At 42.2% G+C, this 21,810-nt stretch overlaps 3 protein-coding genes across 6 annotated transcripts; 1 reads left to right on the top strand and 2 right to left on the bottom strand.

Annotated features, from left to right (window-relative positions):
* Positions 1-540: 540 nt before the first annotated feature.
* Positions 541-9,776, bottom strand: LOC124476361 (sorting nexin-1-like). 4 transcript variants are annotated; one of them, XM_047033467.1, is made up of 16 exons: positions 9,555-9,776; positions 8,019-8,268; positions 6,879-7,904; positions 6,532-6,668; positions 6,215-6,281; positions 5,932-5,975; positions 5,633-5,774; positions 5,476-5,554; positions 5,297-5,372; positions 4,703-4,816; positions 4,193-4,286; positions 3,708-3,913; positions 3,348-3,491; positions 2,772-2,852; positions 2,563-2,634; positions 541-2,361 (listed from the first exon to the last, which is right to left on the bottom strand). In XM_047033467.1, exons 1-16 carry the CDS (start codon positions 9,678-9,680, stop codon positions 2,311-2,313), a joined length of 2,709 nt encoding a protein of 902 aa, XP_046889423.1. In that variant the 5' UTR covers positions 9,681-9,776; the 3' UTR covers positions 541-2,310. The 4 variants fall into 4 exon arrangements, with proteins under 4 accessions (XP_046889423.1, XP_046889420.1, XP_046889422.1 ...); XM_047033464.1 differs by having other exon boundaries at positions 6,879-8,268; XM_047033466.1 differs by lacking the exon at positions 9,555-9,776 and adding an exon at positions 8,390-8,431 and having other exon boundaries at positions 6,879-8,268.
* A 687-nt stretch (positions 9,777-10,463) lies between these two features.
* Positions 10,464-15,487, top strand: sv2 (synaptic vesicle glycoprotein 2). Its single transcript, XM_047033469.1, has 13 exons — positions 10,464-10,561; positions 10,977-11,069; positions 11,158-11,319; positions 11,639-11,801; positions 11,970-12,091; positions 12,172-12,335; positions 12,610-12,690; positions 12,783-12,869; positions 13,027-13,115; positions 13,359-13,486; positions 13,847-13,942; positions 14,020-14,179; positions 14,282-15,487. The coding sequence occupies exons 1-13, from the start codon at positions 10,465-10,467 to the stop codon at positions 14,463-14,465; spliced, it is 1,626 nt and encodes a 541-aa protein (XP_046889425.1). The 5' UTR covers position 10,464; the 3' UTR covers positions 14,466-15,487.
* A 531-nt stretch (positions 15,488-16,018) lies between these two features.
* On the bottom strand, positions 16,019-19,720 carry LOC124476427 (cytoplasmic polyadenylation element-binding protein 1-like). The gene is made up of 11 exons (XM_047033550.1): positions 19,642-19,720; positions 19,348-19,542; positions 18,980-19,158; positions 18,557-18,827; positions 18,267-18,380; positions 17,858-17,947; positions 17,452-17,588; positions 16,959-17,157; positions 16,795-16,889; positions 16,491-16,571; positions 16,019-16,129 (listed from the first exon to the last, which is right to left on the bottom strand). Exons 1-11 carry the CDS (start codon positions 19,718-19,720, stop codon positions 16,019-16,021), a joined length of 1,551 nt encoding a protein of 516 aa, XP_046889506.1.
* Positions 19,721-21,810: the final 2,090 nt, after the last annotated feature.

Here is a 21,810-nt window from a genome sequence, read left to right as displayed (position 1 = left end):
GTTTTATTCTGTATTTGATGGCATGATCTCTCTCTCCTCTCACTGTGCGTGGAATTGTTCTTTTTTCTTTACCTTACACAGTAATGGCTCCTTTAGAAAAGTGTTTTTTTTTATTATAAAGGTATGTTATGGATGAGACAGAGGGAGTTAGCCATGTCACATGACTGAGAATAGAGACATTCCTGATCAGCCATGGCCACATATGAGGGAGATGTTGGAAATGGTCAGGGTCAGAAAGGAGTCCTGGCGAAAGCACTGCATGTCCATAGTGTCCTTTTGTATTCATGTATTATTATGATTTGAGGTCCAGTTACCAGCGGGACACTCAAACAGGTGGTAGTCATGGCTACTTTTTACTTAAGTTTAAGTCAGAGCCCACACTTCTTTACTTTAACTTGAGTGAAAAAGAGTAGTCAGTACTTCAACTTTTACCAGTCTCTTAAACAATAGTATCTGTATTACTTGAGTGAAGGATGTGTGTACTTATGCAGGTAACCTCACATTGTCAAATTCAATAAACACCAGGAGGGACCAAAGAGATTTGAACTACAAATTATATTTTATTTTAAGCAATATTGGCAGTGTCATTGTGAAAAGTAAAAAAAAAAAAAGATCTGACCTTAGATACAGAGCTGCTATTTTGTTGTTGTGTCTAATCTCCCATTTTCTCAATTTATGAAAACATTGTGATTTTACAAACTGTAACGTTCAATACAATTTCAGTCGTCGGTGAGCCTCTGATTAAATATCTGGAGGTCACAGACTACAGTGGGTTTCATATCAACTGTGATTTTAGAGTCAGTTCAGTTCACCTAGTGACTGGTTGGCTCTCAATAAGGGACATGATTTGAACCCATCCGTAAGGTACAACTGTAAGAAATATATTTATACTAAGTCAACAACCTGTACATGTACAGTATGGTAGAACTCTATATCCATATTTTCTACAAGTTTGCATTCTTTGTGAAATCTGAGAATAATAGTTGTAATCCTTGGCTCTGAGCCATTATAGATGGTTGTTTGATCAAATGAGGATCAAATAATTTGTCATTACATTTTGAGTTGGCCATCCTTTTTTGAAAAAGTCTGGCTAATCAACAACCGCTGACATAGTCAAGTAGGCCTACATCATTAAAAAGAAAAAGCATCACTTGGTAAACCAGGGCTAACTATGTCTGTTACAGATAGAAGATTCCAAAAACAAGTAAAGGGTTGGGCCGCATGGCGATGCAAAGGAAGAATCCTTTAAAAAGCAAGACAGATTAGAGAAAAAGAGGCTACAAACTAGAACATCCACACAGGACTTTCCTGCTTTCCACCTATTGTGTTTTGAATGCAGTGAAGTGGGTGTGTGTTGGAGGTGAGGTATTTTGAACAACCATGGAGTTGTGTTGACAACTATATTGTTTAGTAAGTTGTTCCACAACTGCAGTCAAACTGTTCTAGATGGTGGCTGTGTTATCTGTGGGGCTGTTTATTATGTGAAACTTGCGTTAACACTGAACAGTGATATTAATATCAAAAGCAGTCTGAATTGAACTCAACATGGAATGGCATGTCTATGTTTGTTATGTCTCTCAAATGATGCCGAATGGCTTCAGGCATCAGCACCTACTAAATGTATGAAAGGTTCAGACATCTAATGACTCCAGAGTAACAGTCTTCTCTCCACCCATCCACTGGAAAGACTTGGAACATGACCCAATGCTTGATGCATGGCAACCATTTCACACCCAACATATCAACTCAGAAGTGTCTAGTGTAGCACTGTGTTCATGGGGTTGAACCTTCAGATCGTTTAAGAAGTACTTTCAAAATCAGTGCTCCATAAAGAGCTTGATATTTAGATTAGGTCCCACTTGAAACCTCCACACACTGTACATCTGTGTGTGGAGATAACCTAGATGTAAACAATATGCACGGCAGATGTGTAAGATCTCTGGATCGAGCAACGCCCTAAACCCGGAGAAAACGGACTTGTGTAATCATTCACTACATTTATAAAGACACATATAAACACTTGCAACCAGACGTATCCACACCCATTGCACAAGAGCTTAATATTTGTTTATCCAATAAGAAAATATATGTGTCAAGTTAAATGAAAAATATACAATTATTAATACAACAGTTAGTGAAGAGTTATATATATTTTTAGGGTGATTAAAAACTTGATTGTAATATTGTTTTCCCTTTCCAGAACATCCTCAGGTTCTATCCTTGGTTTATAGAAGAGAGGTCAAGTGTATGAAAAAGGCAACCTCCTGTGTCATTTTAAACTTCCTTCTAAAAGTCTGGAAAAAGGCCAAATCATGCAATCGCTTTCGCCTCTGGCAGGAACGCCTCCCAGTACTTTATCAACTAAAACAAAGAAGAGAAAACATTTTAAGGGTTATATTACATCCCGATGTTCCCAACCTCAGTTGGAGATGTTCACTGTATTACATCCATCCTTACAGGGGGTTTTTTCTAAAAGATATTGCTGGATGTATGCAGTGAATATCTCCAACCGAAGTTAGGATTATTGTTAAATTTTGTTAATGACAATGAGCAGGAAGTCACCTGTTGCTGAGACGTAAGAAGAGACTCCAGATATTTGACAATCAGTCTTTTGAAATCTCTGGCCTTCTCTTTCTGCAAAATTAAAATACATGGAAAATGATACATTTGCAATTACTTACTAAAAAGATAAATAAGGACTATTAGTACTATATATTTCTTCCACCCAGGCAACAAAGAAATGCAGAAAAATGTAATCGTTGGAGTTGTACCTCAAAGCGGAGGACTTCCTTGCGGACAGTAGCAGACACTCTGTCAAAGTCTCTCTCATACTGCGTCACCTTGGCTTCCCACTGTATAAAACAAGTCGTGAACTCTTGAGTTTTCATCTCATGAAAACATAACGGACACATTCTCTCTCTCTCTATTTCTCCCCCTCCCCCCGTACGATCCTCATCTGTTTTGTCCTATCATCACATGTAGAACATATGCAAAGACTGGAAGTCTTGAGACTCGACCTTGCTGTGTGTGTTTGTAGATAAGGTTCTGAATCCTGTTCAGGGGTCGTGCTTGTAAATCAAGCTGGAGGAAAAACTCTCGACTCATTTCTGGATGACTCAGCAACATTTCACCTGAGCTACTACTGACTATGCAACAAAGTGGAGTTTATAATGCAGACATGATTTCCTTTGTTAATCCAGCAAATGGCAGTAGGCTCTGTAATAGTGAATGTCATCTTCATTTCTGTTTGTGTCTTTACCTATTATAGTGCTGCGTGTCTGGTTTTTGACCTTCGTATAAATCTACTTTCTGACTGACTCAGACCTGGTAAGATATCTGCTTTGTACCTCTGAGATCTCTTCCTTGGCCTGCTGCAGCTTGTCGGGCTTGTTGGCCCACAGGAGTTTGGCTTCAGTCTCACGCTTCTTCTGCAGCATGTTTTGAGCATCCTGCCAGCGTTGCCACACTTTCATTCGCTGATCAAAAGATGCCTGTGGGACACAGGTGAAACTGCCTGCTAACTGCACTGGAACAAGATAGCAGCCCTACTTCACAGCAAGGCAGGAAAACGTTTCTATATTGTTCTTGTTTTAATCTCTACGGTTACGACATCTGTCACCCTCACCTAAAACAATCCAGCAACATTAGCTTTAACTGATCAGTAATTGCACAGGGACACTGGCGTGCTGTTTGTAGTTTGTCTTTACCCTGACAGAGCCTAGCAGACGGATGTAGTCGGCTAGCATCTCGGCGAAGCCAAACGAGTCGTTGGAGGCCTGATCCTGGTGGAGCTGCTCCATCTTGTCCTCCACCTCAGCCAGCTGAGAGAGGGCGCGGGACAGGGCCGTGTTGTCCTCAGAGCTGCCCAGCATGGCCACGCTCTTAGCAAATCCAGCCGTGTTCACAGACAGCTCTGTGGCATGAGGACACAAGACAAGAGGAACACACACTCTGCTACTGGCCATGTTCCACTTACAGTCATTTCCTGTCAGGTGGGCAGACTATAACATATATATATATATATATATAAACACTAGATGTCTCGTCCGCGTTGCCGGACAGCGCGACCCCGGACCCCCTCAGGGGGTTGTCCCCCCCCCCCCCCCCCCCCCCCCCATGACCACACCCCTGCATAGAACACCCCCTCCTATAGAAATCACAAAAACGTAAATGGAGTTGATGAATGACTAACCTTTCCTGTGGTTAACCAGAGACTCCACCATGACATGAAGCTTCCTCAGTTGCTGGTCCTCAGTCTCCACCTCCTGCAGCTTCTCCTCAAACCACTGCAACCAAGATAGACCAACATCTCAAACCACTGCAACCAAGACAGACCAACATCTCAAATCACTGCAACCAAGACAGACCAACCTCTTAACAGATACACCGTTTTGTTCTTAACAGATATACTGTGTTTTTGTATTTAGGGCAGGAGTCAGCAATAAGGGCTTTTGTTTGAATTATGCAGTATCAATTATAACAATATCTTCCTTGTAAATTTACAAAAATGTCCCCGTTTAAACCCTACCCCCATGTAGCCTCATTAATGAATGAGCAAATTAATCACTCGTTTTAAAATAACCTATAGCTTATTCCTAAGCAAGCTCACCAAATGTGTTTATGTTCTGAAACATGTTTCCCTTCATGTACCAGAACACCTCATGTGTACATATCACCTTGATCTTTGAAAAGGAGTACTCACAACATCCGATTCGTTCATCTTGATGGTCATCTTACTGACAGCGTCAGTGGCTTTAGAGATCATCTTAAGGAATCCAGCACCGCTCAGAGCTTGGGTGCTCACAGCTCTGGGCAACTTCAACACAAAAATATACACTAATGATGTCTCTGCTGGCTACTCAACTGATGTTGTAATGTACCAAGAAGAGGCCTGTGAGTTATCCATAAACCAGATGAGTACTCATAGTAAAATGTGTTTTATGATGATATTCAGAAATGATTGAATGAGGAAGAGGGACAGGTTGTCTTATATTTTGCCGTAACTGTAAATAGAAATGTGTTCAACTGACAGCCCTAGTTAAGTAAACATAAGAGGTTTCAGATCACCTGCTCACGATCCCAGTTCTGGGATCACCAAACTCATTGTAGTAGTCTGATAAAGACTTCTCCTGACCTAAACACTTCTGGAGTTCGGAGGGACTGAACACATTTCCCCCAAATGATCTCAACGACAATTTAAAATGGAAAACACAATTAACACAATCTCACTTTTATGGACTAAGTGGTGCAAACCTGTACCCAAACTTGTCTTAGCACGGAAATATGCATCACTTACCTCCTCCCTCTCCAAGAACTCTCTGACATCAGGGTCCTGTAGCAGAGATGGGTGGCAGACGACCCGCTGCAGGTACCTGACAGGTGACCACATACAAATACAAAGTTTTCATCCAGATAACCAGTGAAGGACCATTCTTAGTATCCCCACACAAAACATTAAAAAAAAAACCTCCCTACCTCTCCAGAGCCGCTCTTCTCCTCTCCACAAACTCAGCGGATGAAGGATCCTCTTTCCCCACCTTCACCTTCGTCATGCCTGGAGACACAAGTCAGGACCATCAGAAGACGGACATGTTTCAACTGAAACATCCTCCAGAGATGGTTCCCCCCTCACCCAGGATGCTCTTCTCAGGGGGCGGGGGCACGATGAAGCCGTTGTGGCCATGCTTCTCAGAGAGCTTCTCATACAGGCCCAGGAAGTCACTGAAGCGCCTGCGCACTGTGAACGTCTTGCTGCGGAACATGGGAAGGGTGGTCTGGAGAGGAAAACAAGAACTGTGACCTCCAATCCTGGAATATATCTTCAACAAACTAACATGAAATGTTAAAAAAAAACATCTCTAACACAAAAAATAATTTCAGTATGAAACAGTATTATCTAATTTCAACACTATTGGAGCTATTAAGGTTTACCTGAGTGGATACTTTGTAGCCCATGTATGCATTCATGCCATCTCCTGTAAAATGACAGAAAATAATTGAAACCTAGTTGAAAGACAGGTGTAGATAGACCTTTTTTAATGTGCATATTTCCTTTTCCATGGGATTAATTAAGTACCTACCAACGATTACTACCTTTGTGTACATCCAAAACATTTAGAGATCATTTCAAATAAATATGTTATCCAATTGTATGGCCAAAGCTGCGTATTCACCAAGAGAGAGCTCAAAGGCATAGACTACTTATTGATCTTACCCACTTTCTCTGGGTTTGTTATAGAGATATTAATCTCAAATTTGTCTTCACTTTCCTCCTCCTCCAACTGTGAGAAAGAACATAAATGCAAGGTTTGCATATAAAAGTATCTTAATTTACAGGTTTTATTGCATACCCTGTGCACATCTTATGATTTGTATTCAATGTATTTATTTAAGAGCTACTAATACGTAGACAAATACAACTATAATTCCAAAACCTCAAGCTAGAAAAGCTAACAAGATGCAAATCAAACACAGATGATGTAAAAACATTCAAGGCAAATACAAACATAAAGGCTCATCAAGGTTCTCTACCTCCTGCTGGGCAGTGGCCTGTGGTTTGGGCACACTAGCTGTGGCAAAGAGGGAGGGTGAAGACACAGTAGGAGCCACCATCTCCTTCTGTTTCCTCTCACCTCGAGGGCTGTCCAAAGACAGCTCCACTGTGGCTTCTGAAGAGAGAAAAGATGAACACAATAAAGACAAGGATGTAAGTCCACCGTTTGCCACACATTAACTTACACATTATGTAGACGTTGTGTATTGTTATAGCGCACTGTTGTTAATTGATCAGTGGTTAAAGGACAGACCTCTTCAGCACACACTGAGGTTGACAAGCAGTGTTCTACAGATCAGAACATCTAACTGGCAAGAGTACCAACCTGCAAATATATCTGTTTCCTCATCAGAATGGACTCCATTGGTCTTAGAATTGGCACTACTGCTGTTGACAGCACTAGCAGAGACCGAGGACAGGCCTTCCTCTGCGAAGATATCAGTGGCGTCCTCGGTAAAGCCATCACTCAGAGGCCCACTGATATTACCAGCTTTAGTCTCAAGTTTTTTTCTGGGTTCCTCACTTATTGTAACATTTGCTGATTTCCTTGAGGTTCCACCTACTGGTTGATTGAAAAGTTCCTCATCAGGGTCATTAAATAAACTTGTTTTCTGTGGCTTGATTAGGTTCTTCTGTAATGGTTCAGTGAACAGATTGCTTGCTTCATCGTCAAATAAATCACTTGTTGTATTGGAAGTTGGGTGTTTCTTGCCAGAGTTTTTTAGTGACAGTTCAGCAAAGAGGTCATCCTCAAAGAGATCTCTTGGGGCCTCACTATCTGTGTTCATACTCCCTTCTGTGATCTCACTGACAGAAGTAGCCTGAATGTTGTCAGCTGGTGGGTCATTTTGAGGAGCTGTCTCTTTTTGAATTGATGAATCACTGAAGATGCTCAAAATTGGTCCACTCAATGCCTCAGTGACTGCCTTGTCAATGTCATTTTGTGGTCTGTCATCAGTGTCAATTGCTGGTTCACTGTTACCTCTTTGTGGTTTTACTAAACCTTCAATGTTCTCAGACAATTTAGCAACATCACTTTCTGCTTCTGCAATGTCACTTGGTTCTTTAATTTCATCTTTTTTTACCTCAACACCTGTCTTTTCGTCAAGTTTTTCAATCACATCTTCAGACAAATCAACAATGTCACTTTCTACTTCTGCAATGTCACTTGGTTCTTCAATTTCAGCTTTTGTTACCTCGACAACGCCCGTCTTTTCATCAGGTTTTTTGATCACATCTTCAGACAAGTTAACAATGTCACTTTCTGATTCTATAATGTCACTTGGTGCTTCAATTTTGTCTTTTGGTACCTCAATAACATCTGTCTTTTCGTCAGGTTTTTCGATCACATCTTCAGACAAGTCAACAATGTCATTTAATGAATCCGTAATATCACTTGGTGCTTCAATTTTGTCTTTTGGTACCTCAATAACATCTGTCTTTTCGTCAGGTTTTTCGATCACATCAACAATGTCACTTTCTGATTCCGCACTGTCACTTGGTTCTTCAGTTTCAACTTTCAATAGTCCCCCAGCATCTGGGAGATCACTGTCATTGGCTGGTGTATTGATGAGAACATTCTCAATTTGGCTGACATGCTCGGTTTTGGCATCACTGAACAAGTCAATAGTTGGGTCTTTTATAGAACTGCTGGGTTGTTTAAAAATGTCACTTTCTGCTGCTGCAGGATCATTTTCAGCATCCAATGGGTTGCTCTGTACATAGAAAAATAAATTATTAAAATCTGGCTCTCAATTAACAGTCAGAAAAATATGAAGTGTGAGCATCTATTGGTACAACATTATAGATCTTTTGCAGACAGGTGAATACACTCACTTTTGGCCTATTTTCTTTCCAAAACATAACTTAAAAGAAAAGGAGTTACAAAAAAGTATCAGTCACATTCTATCAACTTAGCTATGTTTTCAGTAATGAAAAGTTAGTATTAAACAATTTCAGATTTCATTTGGAAATGACTATAAAATCTGGTGTCTGAACTAAAACTGTTGATTTTGAGAAAAACATCCTGGTTGTGCTGCAGGTGGCCTCACACTCACATGACCGGAGGCTGAGCCAGCCTTTTCAGCAGCAATGGACAGGGGTTACTTGGGTATGCTGCAAACTTAAGTACCAACATTAAACTATTTTTAAAACTGAGATTTAGTTGCGAGTCTACACATCACACAGCTGTGCCTTTAACACAGCCAGAACAAGTGAACTAGGAAAGACCGACCGGCTGAAGAACTTTACACTGCCTCTGTAAATTGAGTTTGATGTGTAGACTGACGTTAAATTTTTTCGGGGGGAGGGGGGGCGGTTGTATAAGACAGCAATTTGATGACCTGCAAACGACTGGATTCCATACCTAGCCACAAGTCTCCCTTCCACACAAGCCGAACCCAGCATTATTATTATTATTTTGGGGGATCAGTTAAAGGTCAGCTGCTCATATGGCAGGGTAAACAACAGCAGAGCTACGTATCACAAGACAGTACTGCAGCAGCCTAAACAGGACAGGTCAAAAAATGAGTACGGGACAAGTTAACTTGTGAGTAGAGTGTGTCGCCTAAGTTATGGGTTTAATGCTGTTCAGACTTCTTTCTAATGCTGGCTGGTTAGTTCAGCAGGCTGAATAACAGCACACAACAGTAGATAATACGTTGTTGCAGACAAACGACAGAGAAGGTTAGGCTCTTGCAAGGGCTAGTCAACTTCAGACGTTAGCTACGTACTTGTTACCTAGCTAGTGACTGATAGGCTAACCAGCTAGTTGGCTGGTAGAAATGAAATACACTGCATTGTCACGAGCTTAATTTACAGATTTTTTTAGCTGACTACCTCTTCACAAGCGGGCCTTGAGCTGGTACTACTAGGAAGTGGCTAGCTAGCTAACTTTTCCTGTAGTCTTCGATTGCTCAGACTGTAGCCTACTACTTTATTACTAATCGTTTTAATAATTTGCTAGCTGGCTGAACATAGCATTAGATTCGCTAACACTAACCGAGTCAAGAAAAATGTCTTCTCCGTCATCACTGTCTTGGGCACCAACTTCTTCAGTCTCAAGTTCTTGATCCTCGGACTCTGGAAAGGGAGGAGGACTACGCTCTGAACTAGTCGCCATCTTCATACATAGGTTAGCAACCTAGCTATTAGCTGAAACCGACTGTGGTTGTAAGGAGCGAAATGCCAGGTTTCAGCACAGGATAAGGAAGTCAGGTTAGAGGTGCATTCAGAGTCGGGATGAAGAATGCATTTTTAGCTAGCTATGAGGGGCCAGTTTTCATCTTCAACACCGCGACAATAACATACTGCAAACGTTCCAAGCAATGGCACCGAAATATTTTAGCATATTTCGCATTCTGACTAGTCCTACGACAACATTCACGCAAATAATTTTAACATTTCCAATCTATGAGAATACTACTATTGTGTTAAAAACTCAACTATTTCACAATTAATGATTGTCAATACTAATGTGTTAAAAACTCATATTACTAATATAATTACAACAATTTCACAATTAATGATTATCAATTATTTTTGGTAACCAGCTGATGATCAGTATTTGTTTATCTAATCATATAATAATATTAAAGCTCTCCTAGTGCTGGCTTGACGGCAGCTAGTCTTACGCATCATATCACAACGATATAACACTCTTGAACATAGCTCCTGACCATGTGGTACAAATGAGGACGTTTTGCTTGATATGTAATGAACGTAATAATCTAACTATATGATTTATTCAGGCTACTGCTATTCACTTTTGATTTTGAATGTTTGTTATTTACATGTGCATTCTTCCCCGTAAGATCTTAAGGTTGTTCTGGTATGCACAACTAAGTCAACATAGCATAGTGTGGCAGACATATCAGACTGCTAGCTATCAAGCTAGCTAGCGTTACGTATTGATGTCTCGTCGCATTCATGGAGAGTCTGGCGATGCAGCTGCACGGGAGCCACTACTCTTCGGCGACTTGTATCCATCGTGCCTCGACTCCGACGAAGGTAGCGAACTTGCTAGCTAACAAAGGCAGTCATGCATACCAGCTAGCTCTAGCTATCCCCCAAAGTCGTATCTGATCATTAGGGCTGGACATACTGCCAGTCACACAACTACACAGTGCTACCAGTAGTTCTGAACATCACATACCTGGGCTGAAATCAATAATTGTTAATTGCTAGAGCAACACTCCAGGGCCAACAACGATGGGCCTTAGTTTATAAGTGACCTTATCTTGTTAGGGTGGTTTGCTTGAAACTTGAAACTGATGTTTATATTTGTCTCTAAAGATACTTAATTGAATTAAATGCCCAATATTCTGCTATTTCATTCATTTACCATTAATCCTTTAATTCTTGTTGGTAAGATACAAACTAGTTGACTGAAAGTTTTTTTGTGTTTTTTTTTAAATTATGTTAGGAGAAATTATTTTCGAAAGTAGCGCAAAAGATGCTTCTAATGTGGAGAGTGCACACAGAAAACTTTCATATGAGGAAGCCATCGAGGAAGCAGGTAAAGCAAAACATGTTTTCGTTTTTAAAATCAAATATTCACCGTTGTTTACCCTCCCTAAATGGAATTGTCTCCTTTTCCCGGTCAGGTTTTGGTTTGTTTCATGGCCTCCTGTTGGTGGTGTGTGGCTGGGCCAACGCCAGTGATGCGGTTGAGATATTATGTGTCTCCTTCCTGTTGCCAACAGCTCGTTGTGACCTGTCGCTCAGCTCCGCAGACATGGGTCTGTTGACCTCCAGTATCTTTTTAGGTACAGATCTCGGCACCACCTTGTCCATGTGTTTGGGGTACACACATTTATTTGTCATTCATTCAGATTAATTGTCCACAGATGCAGGTTTGTAATTTAACTCCATTACAATTTGCACTTGCACAAAGCACTAACCCTTAACTCTAAGCGCAAAGCTGACCACCTTGCATGTGAGTGTGGAATAGCTCATCAGCACTATAAGGAACGATGTTGGAGGTTTTATCCTTTTCAAAACTCCTTACAACAGTGGTACCCTTTAGATGTGAACATTAAAGGCTTTGAGATTGTCAGTACTGATGTCTGCTTCTCCCCTTCATAGGAATGATGGTTGGTGGGTATGTGTGGGGTTACCTTGCTGACCAGAGGGGGCGCCAGAGTGTCTTGGTGATCTCTTTGACTGTGAATGGGGTTTTTGGGGCACTGGCAAGTCTGGCCCCATGGTTCTGGCTATTCCTCATTCTGCGGTTCATCAGTGGTGTGGGGTAAATATTTCATTACAGTAGGTGGTTACGATCATTAGTGTCAGCTATACCAGGGATACTTTTACTCTCCAGAACATAGAGGCAGTCCTTGAGACCAGTAGGTTGCTGATGTATCGCTGGTGTGAATACCAGCTCTGTTTGTGATCAGATGTTTCCCTGTTGTTCCAGGGTGGGAGGTTCCATCCCTGTCATATTCTCCTACTTCTCTGAGTTCCAGCCGCGCTTGAGGAGAGGGGCCATGATCAGTGGACTGGCCACCTTCTGGATGGCAGGGAACATCCTGGCAGCAGGTTTGTGGTGGAGACCTTCCCAGCTGGGGTTTTAAACACGTGTACATATAGCTTACAAACGTGTGTGTGTATTCTTCAAGGTCTGGCCTGGCTGGTTATTCCATGGAGCTGGGCACATTTTCCTTTGGGCTCGCTGGATTTTCAGAGCTGGAGACTTTTCGTGGTACTGTGCTCTGTTCCCAGCCTGTCGTCTGCTCTCATCTTCAGGTTGGCCATGCCAGAGAGCCCCAAGTTCCTCATGGAGGTAGACCCTGGTGCACTGCCGCAGCACAGCTTTCTTCAAACTGACTTGTTTTGTCTGTTTCTTTTTCTTTGTCACAGTAACAAACCTTCTTCTAGCAGTACTGATATTGCATAACACTTAATGTTCTCTTTCTTCTAAAATAGGAAGGTACAGGTGACTTTTGAAAACAGCTCAAATGTGTAGCATACCTGTCTAGATGTTTGCATGTAACTATGTTTGGATGGAAGTCAAGCTTTGACCCTGGATAAGTGTTAATCTGGTCTGTCTTTCCTAGGCAGGCCAGGAAGCTGAGGCCCTACGAGTCTTTAGGTTCATGTTTGTTCTGAACAATCGACATTGTCCCAAACCCTTCCCAGTGAGTGTATAGAAATCCTTGGTTACTACATTCCTTCAGTGTCTGGGTTTAAAATATTTTACATTTCTACTTGTCAAATCTTATATTCACAGATACCTGGGCTCCAAGTCCCTCCTCCACAGAGGAAGAACAGTCTGGACACTCAGGGACCTGGTTGTCTTTCTAACCTGCTCAAAAAGGTCAGAACACGAGTGCACAGCACACACCCTCTGGGTTTATAATAAAGGTTGAGTGGTCATACAGTAAGGAGTAATGACGACATTCACTGTTGTAAGACAAAAACTAGATATTTTGTAGCGTTTAGGTTTCAGGTAGTGTTGTTGTTGCCTGCTGCAGGGCCTGAGTCCAGTTCAGCAGCTGTTTAAGGCCCCACTCAGGGAGAGGAGTACAGTCCTGCTCATCATCTTTTACTGCATTTCATTTGGGTGAGTATCAGTAATATCATGTCAAACCGTTTATGTAAAAGGACCCCCAGCACCTCTGTCCTGTGATAAACCAACTTCAAAGAATGAAAAGAATAATACTTCTACTTATCTTGAACTTGTGTTTGCCCAGACGGTCAGTCAGAAAGAGAGGAAGGTTTGGGTAGCTGAGGACAACAAGAACAACACTCATCATAATGGGTTATGTCAAGCATGCATTAATACGGTCTGTCCTCTTCTGTGTAGGTATTATGGTCTGTGGATGTGGTTTCCAGAGTTGTTCAAAAGAATCGAGGATGGAGGTTCTCCTTGTGCCAATGTCTCCCGCTCCCTGACACAGGACAACCACAGCTGCTACCCAGTCCAAACGGCAGGTAGATCATCCAAACAGCACAACCCGTCAGAACAGTTGACCAACCCAAACAACAGAACAAGTCAAAACAAAAGGCAGCTAACCCAAACCCTGTCTCAGTTTTGGTCTTGTTGTTGCCTTGCATATCTAGCCCATCTTTTTGCTCTTAACATAATACGTAGATTTGTATCAACAGGGGGTGAATTAAACATACTATTACTTTAGTTGAGGAAAAAATATAAAAATAATGACCAATGCAGTATTTTTGTAATTCAAATATCCTGTAAGCTAAGAGTGATGGTAGTGGACAAATGTAAGATGATCCACAAACTTTAAATCCATTAGATGTTATTGGTGACAAAGTATTTGTGACTTCTTACAGTGTACAAGGAGGGATTTATCACTGCAGCATCAAACCTACCAGGGAACATTTTCACCATTCTTATGATGGACACCATTGGAGGAAAGACCTTACTTTGTAGGTTTGTTTTACACAGTTGAATATAAGCAAGTAGAAATGTAGTTGAAATTTGAACGTGTGTGTGTGTGTTCTAGCCTGCAGTCTCCTGCTCTCCAGTCTGAGTGTGTTTGCCATTTATGAAGTGAAGACCAAAACCCAGAGTCTGATCATGTCCTTCCTGTTCAGTGGAGTGTCTGTGGTAGCCTGGAATGCCCTGGATGTGGTGGGCACTGAGCTGTACCCCACGCACATAAGGTACCAACTTCTAACCATCAGCCACTAATAAGGATGTTTTTTTACCGTCTGTCTATTAAGTCAAGTCTGATCTTGAGGCAGGAGCCATTTTTTTCTTGGCAGGTCTTCTGCTCTTGGCTTCTTCACCGGAGTAGGCAGAGTTGCAGCCATCATGGGTAATGTAGTCTTTGGCCAGCTGGTGGACACCAACTGTGCAGTTCCTGTGTTGGTGGTGTCGGCCCTGCTGCTGGTTGGAGGGATCGCCGCTCTCCGCCTTCCCAGGACCAGGCAAGCAGAGCTCACATAGGGTGGTGGGGACATAAACTGACCAGGACCAGGCAAGCAGAGCTCACATAGGGTGGTGGGGACATGAACTGACCAGGAGATGACACCACAAGGCTGTATGCAAAACTACATTTCTGGAATTTCTAAGGAAAAGTAGTGTGTATGTACGAGGGAATTCTTGAGATGTGATACTAAAGGCTTCATAAAGGTTTACAGGAGTCATACTCTGGTCATCTGGTGGGATTTTCATGTGGGGGTTTTTTCTCCGGCCTCAGTTGTAATTGACCTGATTTAATCAATCAACAGGGTAAGGATTAGAATCAGGTGGTTTCTAAAGAACATGTTAAGGATGTACTGTGGTTCTCCAGGAACAGGGCTGCTCAGCCCTGGTCTAAAGATACCAAATTAAGTCATGATATCATGATACACAGTATGTAGCCAAATCACACCACTGGAACTCTGTGAAAAGAGACATTTAGAAAATGTAAATTCCAGACCTTAAATAATTTCTTGCTGAAATATTTATACATCAGACATATTAAATTATGACCACCTCATGCACAGCTGTATATACTATGTGTACTTTCTGACCAAAGAGGATACAGAACTTGCGTTAGATTTTTCTTTACATGTTATGTCAAGACTACACTATTAATTCACAATAACTTTTCAATCAATTCTTAACATGCCAACAACTTGTGAGTTGAAAAGTTTGTAAAATGCTCGTGAATGTCTTGTCTGTCCCAGTGTGAAGAAGGCAGTCAGTCCAGCAGGCATCAGGCAGATGTCTTCTGACTCAATCCCTCCACACAGACAACACACTGTGTTCACATCAGGATCTTTCAATGCCATAATTGCATCAAGTGCTGTGACTTAAGTCACTTTGTCCATATGCAACTGTACTTATGTACAGTGTACACAAGAGAGTTCATTTAGTGTGGTCCAACATTTTGTATAACATAAGATTGTTTTCTAAAATGTTGTGTTTTTGTATACACTGGACAATAGTTAAGGTTCTTACAATAAACGCAGTTAGCCACTTTATGCTTAAACGTCTTTAATGTGTTTTATGTGCGCAGAACATTCACATCTGCAACAGACAGACATGAGGTAGACAATCAAACTCAAATAAAATACTGACCCAAGTGTTTTGTTAAATTATCATGTTTTGACTTAAAACTGTAAAAATGGGTAAGACCCTGTAGTAAAATGTTGAGGTATGCTACAGAACCTGCACATCCTCACAAGTTTATCGTTTACATCCTAAAGAGATGCATTACCTTACAAAGTGTGCCAGTAAAAAGACTTATCAAAAAAGGAATTCTCTGGCAGCAAAAAGATGTCAAATTAAAAAGATTTAATAAAGAGAAGAAGCCATGTAATATTGCCCCTTCACACCCTGCTCTGAACACATGGTGTGGAACATCTTGAGGAGAAAAAAGGAGTCCCTGATTACCACAACCTCTCCACAGCAGCCATAAGTGTGTGTGTCAATGTGGTCAAAGTGAAAAATCTCTCTCGTTGTTTGGCCCCAGCCCACTCCTCTGTGTACACTGAGAGTGGCTACACAGGGGCTCAGCTAAAGTTCCCCCTTTTCTGGTTCTTCATGATGGGCCTGTGGCAGCACAGCACATCCATGGAGTGTTGCCAGTGCCAGCAGGTGCGGCAGTAGTACTTGAAGCAGGCCTGGCCGGTCCAGCACAACCAGAGAAGAGACATGTTGCTAGTTATCCTGGGTGGGCACCTCCACTTCCCCATCACTGTCACTCTCTACAGTGAAAGCCCATACTGCACTACTGCTCTATTACACCACCAACTGCACCATCGCCTCAGTTCGGCCTGCCCACAATATCCTTCCTCTTAAACAGGAAAACACTAAACCTCAATGAATTCCTTAAGCAATCCAAATATCTGAAGAGCTAAACAAAGATTTGTTCATGCCTCTAATAAAATTGACATGTCAAGTTAGCACACACCAACCACAGAGGGAAGAGATGTGTATAGAGAGCTGGAGTGCTTGGTCAGGCTCAGTGGCTGGGGCTCCTACCATGTCTCTGCAGAAGAAGGACCCAGGCTGGCGGCTGCACCTCTGGCACACCGAGTCTTCCACGTAGGGATCGATCTGGACCTGTCAACACCAGAGGGGTTACATCTGTGTCTGAGCCACTCCCAGAAGTGACAATACAGGAAGCTGCTGATGCCAAAGCTGTCTCTGATTATTCTGCCACTTCTGCCAGATATTGGTATTGGTGCAGCTCATTGGTGGTTATTTGCCATGTTACGAGCTCTACAATGACTTGCTCATTTCTGAATGGGATGGTGTACTGGTATTTTAAAGTGTGTGTCTGTACCTTCTTGGTGAACTTTGGTGTTTTGATCTCCACAAATGCAGCATGTAGAGACTTCAGATAGCTGCTCTGGGTACCGAAGCTCACGCGACCTGACCCTGTCAGCAAACTGGGATGAGAAATGTGTAATGTGGTGCCAATCCACAACCTCAGAGCTGCACTCCTACCTATGGGGTACTTGTGTCTGTCAGTGTCGATGCCGACATAAATGACCCCTCCAAACAGGTCGTTCATGATGAGAGCCAGGGCCTGTGCGTTCAGCATGCCATGCAGCCCACCCACGAACACTGTCCTGCTGGGAACCAGACGCTGAGGTGGGCACACAGAATAGTTACTGTCTGCCAGCACCCAGGGTATCACCTGCACCTGCAGACACAAGGTCACACCCAGGTCACGCTAGGATCAGGCCTATGGAAGATCAGTAATATGCTGCTTTGTGGAGCAGGAAGGAAAATGTTAGAGACATAGTCCACAATCAATATGTGTATGATGCATTTCTTTCAAGTGCTAATTCTTTAGCATGAGGAAGCATTAGGAAAATATATATTTGTGCCTTCAATATTTCATTTGACTGAAAGAGTACTCCTTACTTTACACAAGACTAGGAGTGCATTTCGATGAAACTCAATAAAATGGTAAAAATAATTTCTAGTCAGAAACCTTTTTGATGCGCATTTTGCGGCTGGCCATCTCAAAGTAGTACTCCTGTGAGTCTTCCGGGTGGAGCAGGCTCTGAGAGCAAGCCTTCAGCAGAGCCGCAACAGACCTCTCGTCCTCAAACATCAGGTACACATAGCCTGCAGGAGTACAGAACAGATCAACCTCCACACTGACCCACACCCAAACAGACCTCCACACTGACCCACATCCAAACAAACCTCCACACTGAGCCACACCCAAACATAGACCCAAAACCAGGAGATTGATCTGCCAGAGAACCCAGGTAGGTGGTATAAAATGGGACAGCACTGTCTATACTCGACATCATCACCAGTGCCAGCTCTGACACAGTGCTCTCAGAGAACTGACTCCATCCTGCAGCGCGCTGCACCTGTGGACCCAGTACCTTTGGGTGGGCAGTGGGGGTTTACGAGGTCCTTGCCAGGCCACTCTACACTCAGGTGGCCAAACACACTGAACGTGCTGTTCAGTCTCGCTGTGGAGAAAGGACATTCCATTCAATACACCTGCACTCATAACCTCAAAGGCTATTGAAACACTTACCATTCAATGATCTGTCCACATACTGTACATGATCATAACACACTAATAGATTTCCATTAACAGCTGGCACATGAACTGAAATTAGAAATGTATTATAGAATACCTAATTTTGGGGAACATTTTTAATTATATTTTTTTACATTTATAGGTAAAAATAAAATAATCTATCGATGACTGCATAAAGAATAGTTAGGGAACCCAGTGGCCCTTTACACACATGGGAGTGATAAAGAACCATTTGCCCTCCTCACCTTCAGTGGTGTCCCAAGGCAGGCCACCCAGGAAGACTTTACAGGAGTACTTTGCGTTTCTGTAGTTTTTGGGGGGCAGTTGGCCCCTCCATGTCAGGGTGGCATCGCTCAGGGCTACAGGAGGGTTAAGCAGACAACCGAACAGAGACATGAAAAATCACTGAGAGAATCCTGTGTTTCAGTTACACAGCACTACACAATACACTGGTGCACCTGACAGAGCACAATCTGAAATGGACAGAAATTGTGTGAACAAACACCACTGACACCTGTTCTATGTGCTGTGGTACCTGCACACTGTCTGTGGAGATGAGCTTCTGCCTCTATGCTGAGGGGGCGCTGAGCGGACCCACCTGGCCCCTGGTCCCTGCTGGGCCACCCCACGGCCCGGGGCCACCGCCTGGCCGGGGGGCCCACGCTGAAGAGATGCTGGTCCAGCTCAGGGGGGAGAGGGGACAGTGGGTGCAACAAGGAGTCCTGCTCCAGTTGAAAGGAGGAAGACAGGTCTCTCTGTCCTCCACACTTTAGTAGGGGCACTGAATGGGAGATCTGCAGTGTGGACTGAAACACACACACGGAGCTCTGATTTCAGAAACTAGATTTTAACTTGTAGCATAACATTGTTTGGCATCTTTGATCATTTTTCAAACAGACTAATAACCAGCAAATCAGATCCATGGCTCCATGAACATGTTAATGGCTTAGCTGCTCACCAGCAGGTCACAGAGACGCTCTGATCCAGAGCTGAAGCCACTGGTCTCAGAGTCAGGGGGACTGTTAAAGCAGGTGTCCAGGGTGCAGCTCTCCGTGTGGCTGTTTGACCCACCCAGCACGACAGCCCTCCCCCCGGGCCCAAGGCTGTTCAAACCAGGATGGGGCCCCAGCTTGGTGACTTTGATTCAACACAGAATTAGACAAGTGTTAGACATGATAACATCCAATTTGTTTTTCACTCATCTACATATTATGTCAAGTGTGTTCCAAGCCTCACAAAAATGTTCTTGTATCTCTCCGACCACTATCTAGCAAAATTACAGCAGCACACTATTAGTATGAGTGTACGAGTGTGGAAGATACTGACTGGAAGGTGGGCTGGTGCGTGAGGGAGGGTCCCGGCTGCTTCCCCAGTCAGCCAGGCTAAGAGACTCCAGTCCCATGCCCAGCCACGCTGCGGTGAACAGGCCACTCTGCAGGGCGAGAGAGGGGTCCTGATAGGACCTGGATCGAGTGGAAGGGAGACAGTTGTCCATCACAGAGGTACCAATGTCTCCCAGTTCTGTGAGGAGAAAGAGGGAAAGTAGGGCAGCATAAAAGTGAATTGGATGGAAAAGAAATGAATATTACACCATCATACCATCAAAGGTGCTGAAGTTACCTGAAAGTGGATGGTCTGTGCTCCTCTCATTGAAAGGGCTGGTGCAGACTCCTCTGGGCACCAGCGAGTTTCCCAACATAGTGTTCATCCCTCTAAAGATATCTGCATTGCTACTTGTTGACGGGGTTAGGGAACCACTATCCCAATGGTTACCGTGCCTTTCATCTTTCTACAGCATGGCAACAAGGTGACAAGTTGGTATTGACAAGTTGAAACACATTAACTAAGCATAATTTTTTTGTATGGTAATTCGTCATAACAAAGAAAATTATAGCACCAAAATAAGGAACTTGTCAGTTTGATGTAAATGTACGGCGGCTCGAATTCAATGTCAAGTAAAAGTTAAGGCATTGTGCCGGAAAGCTAAAGATGCTAAACAATATTTATATAAAGGGGGACTGTTTTTTTCAGTCTTCGAAGAAAAGTGTAAGTTAGCAAAATTTTTACGAAGGAAAAACTATTAAATACTTACCAGAGTGAACGCCATTTTCATATTCTCGGGGCTAACTCTTATTAGTGTAAAGTACACAAATTAGGCATTCGTCATTGTCATAATAAGCCAAGTTAAATGTTTAATTCTGTTGCTTTTTAAGGCTGTAGCAGGACCTCTATAGTGGTGTGACTGTCTTGACACTATGGCTTAGTATATTGAATATAAAATAACTCACTGTGTGGCTCACTACTCTGATGTAGGGCCTACAGTAGACGGCACGCGGAGTGCAATCACGCTCTCTGTTCGTGGGAAGGGTCTAGACCTGAGGTCATTCGAATGAAAAATGTATTATTGAGTACCTAATTTTGCGGAACAATATTTATTTTATTTAAAACATTTATAGGTAAAAATAAGACAATCTATTGATGACTGCATAAATACAATTAATTTTAAAGCGAGTTAATCTATGGAAAATTACCCAGTTGACCAATCAAAACCCCCGAAGAGGATGACCGAAGAATACGGTTATTTTAAAGAGTTACACACACCAATTTCAGTCTGTTTTCAGAGAAAACTTGCGGGTTCATTAATCTGGATTTTGGCACTTTCTCTAACGCTCCAAGTCATACCTGAATGGACACAGCCAATCCACAACCCTTCCCTGTGAAATGTAAGGGTACCCCGAAAACAGACACACAGATCACGAGAATCTCCAAAAGTTATAAACTATTATGGGCAAAAAGACATACCACCAAATAAATACAGAAATAACTTTACCAAAGATGTGCGAGTTTAGCCGTGTGTGTTAATTTTTTTTGGTGGTGAGTTACGAAAAAAAAAAAATTGTAATGATCCAACCGTTTAGAAACTCTATGGAGTACTCAAGCAGGACCTCATTTGCCAATGTACACAACACAGAGTATTAGGAGTGTCAGATTGTAGATTACATGCACTGGGCAAAAGACTACACATTTATCCTTTTTGTGTATCATTTTATTTATATTTTCTTTAGAATAAATAAATAAAGCTGCAACGCTTAAACACCACATTATTGCACAACCACACATGGATAACGCATTGTCTTGATATCAGAAAGACATTTAAATAATAACAATTTAAAGGTAACTCAGGTCACCCTTTCTTGCTAGATATCACTTTGACAGGAAAAGCTTTTATCTTTTGAGTTAAACACTGTATTTGGTGGTTATGGACAATTAATGCAATTAAACTGTGTCATTTAAACAGCACCCTCTTGCCAAGTGGATTTAAGTGACACTAAGATTACATTCATTAATTGTACAATGACTGCAGTAACAGTGACTGATGTTTGCAACTAGGAATGTTTTACTGGCGATAATGAAAAACAATGAAGCATTATAATTTCTATATAAATAAGTAAATAAATAGATGCACATATGAAACAATGCAAGGGGCTGTGATTTTCGCAATAATATCGCACCTAAGTAAACAAAAAAGTCATTGGAAAGGCAGAACAAGGGCATGAGTGAACATAACATGATTACCTGGGGTCTTTATTTAACATTGCCATATGTCACAGCCTCTCGGAACAATATTTCACCTCACACTTTGGAGTGGAGCATCTGCCCCTACACACACTATGAAAGGACATACAGTATGCTGTATATATATCATTTCCATACTTTTTAGTCTGCTAGTCTTCTAATTAAATAATGTGTCCATGTATGACAGTTTGAAAGGTATCCAAGCTGCTAAAT

The sequence above is a fragment of the Hypomesus transpacificus genome, chromosome 14 (genome assembly GCF_021917145.1).
Source record: "Hypomesus transpacificus isolate Combined female chromosome 14, fHypTra1, whole genome shotgun sequence".
NCBI lineage: Eukaryota > Metazoa > Chordata > Actinopteri > Osmeriformes > Osmeridae > Hypomesus > Hypomesus transpacificus.
The sequence above is the reverse complement of the archived record's forward strand: the minus strand, read 5'-3'. Positions and strand labels throughout refer to the sequence as shown.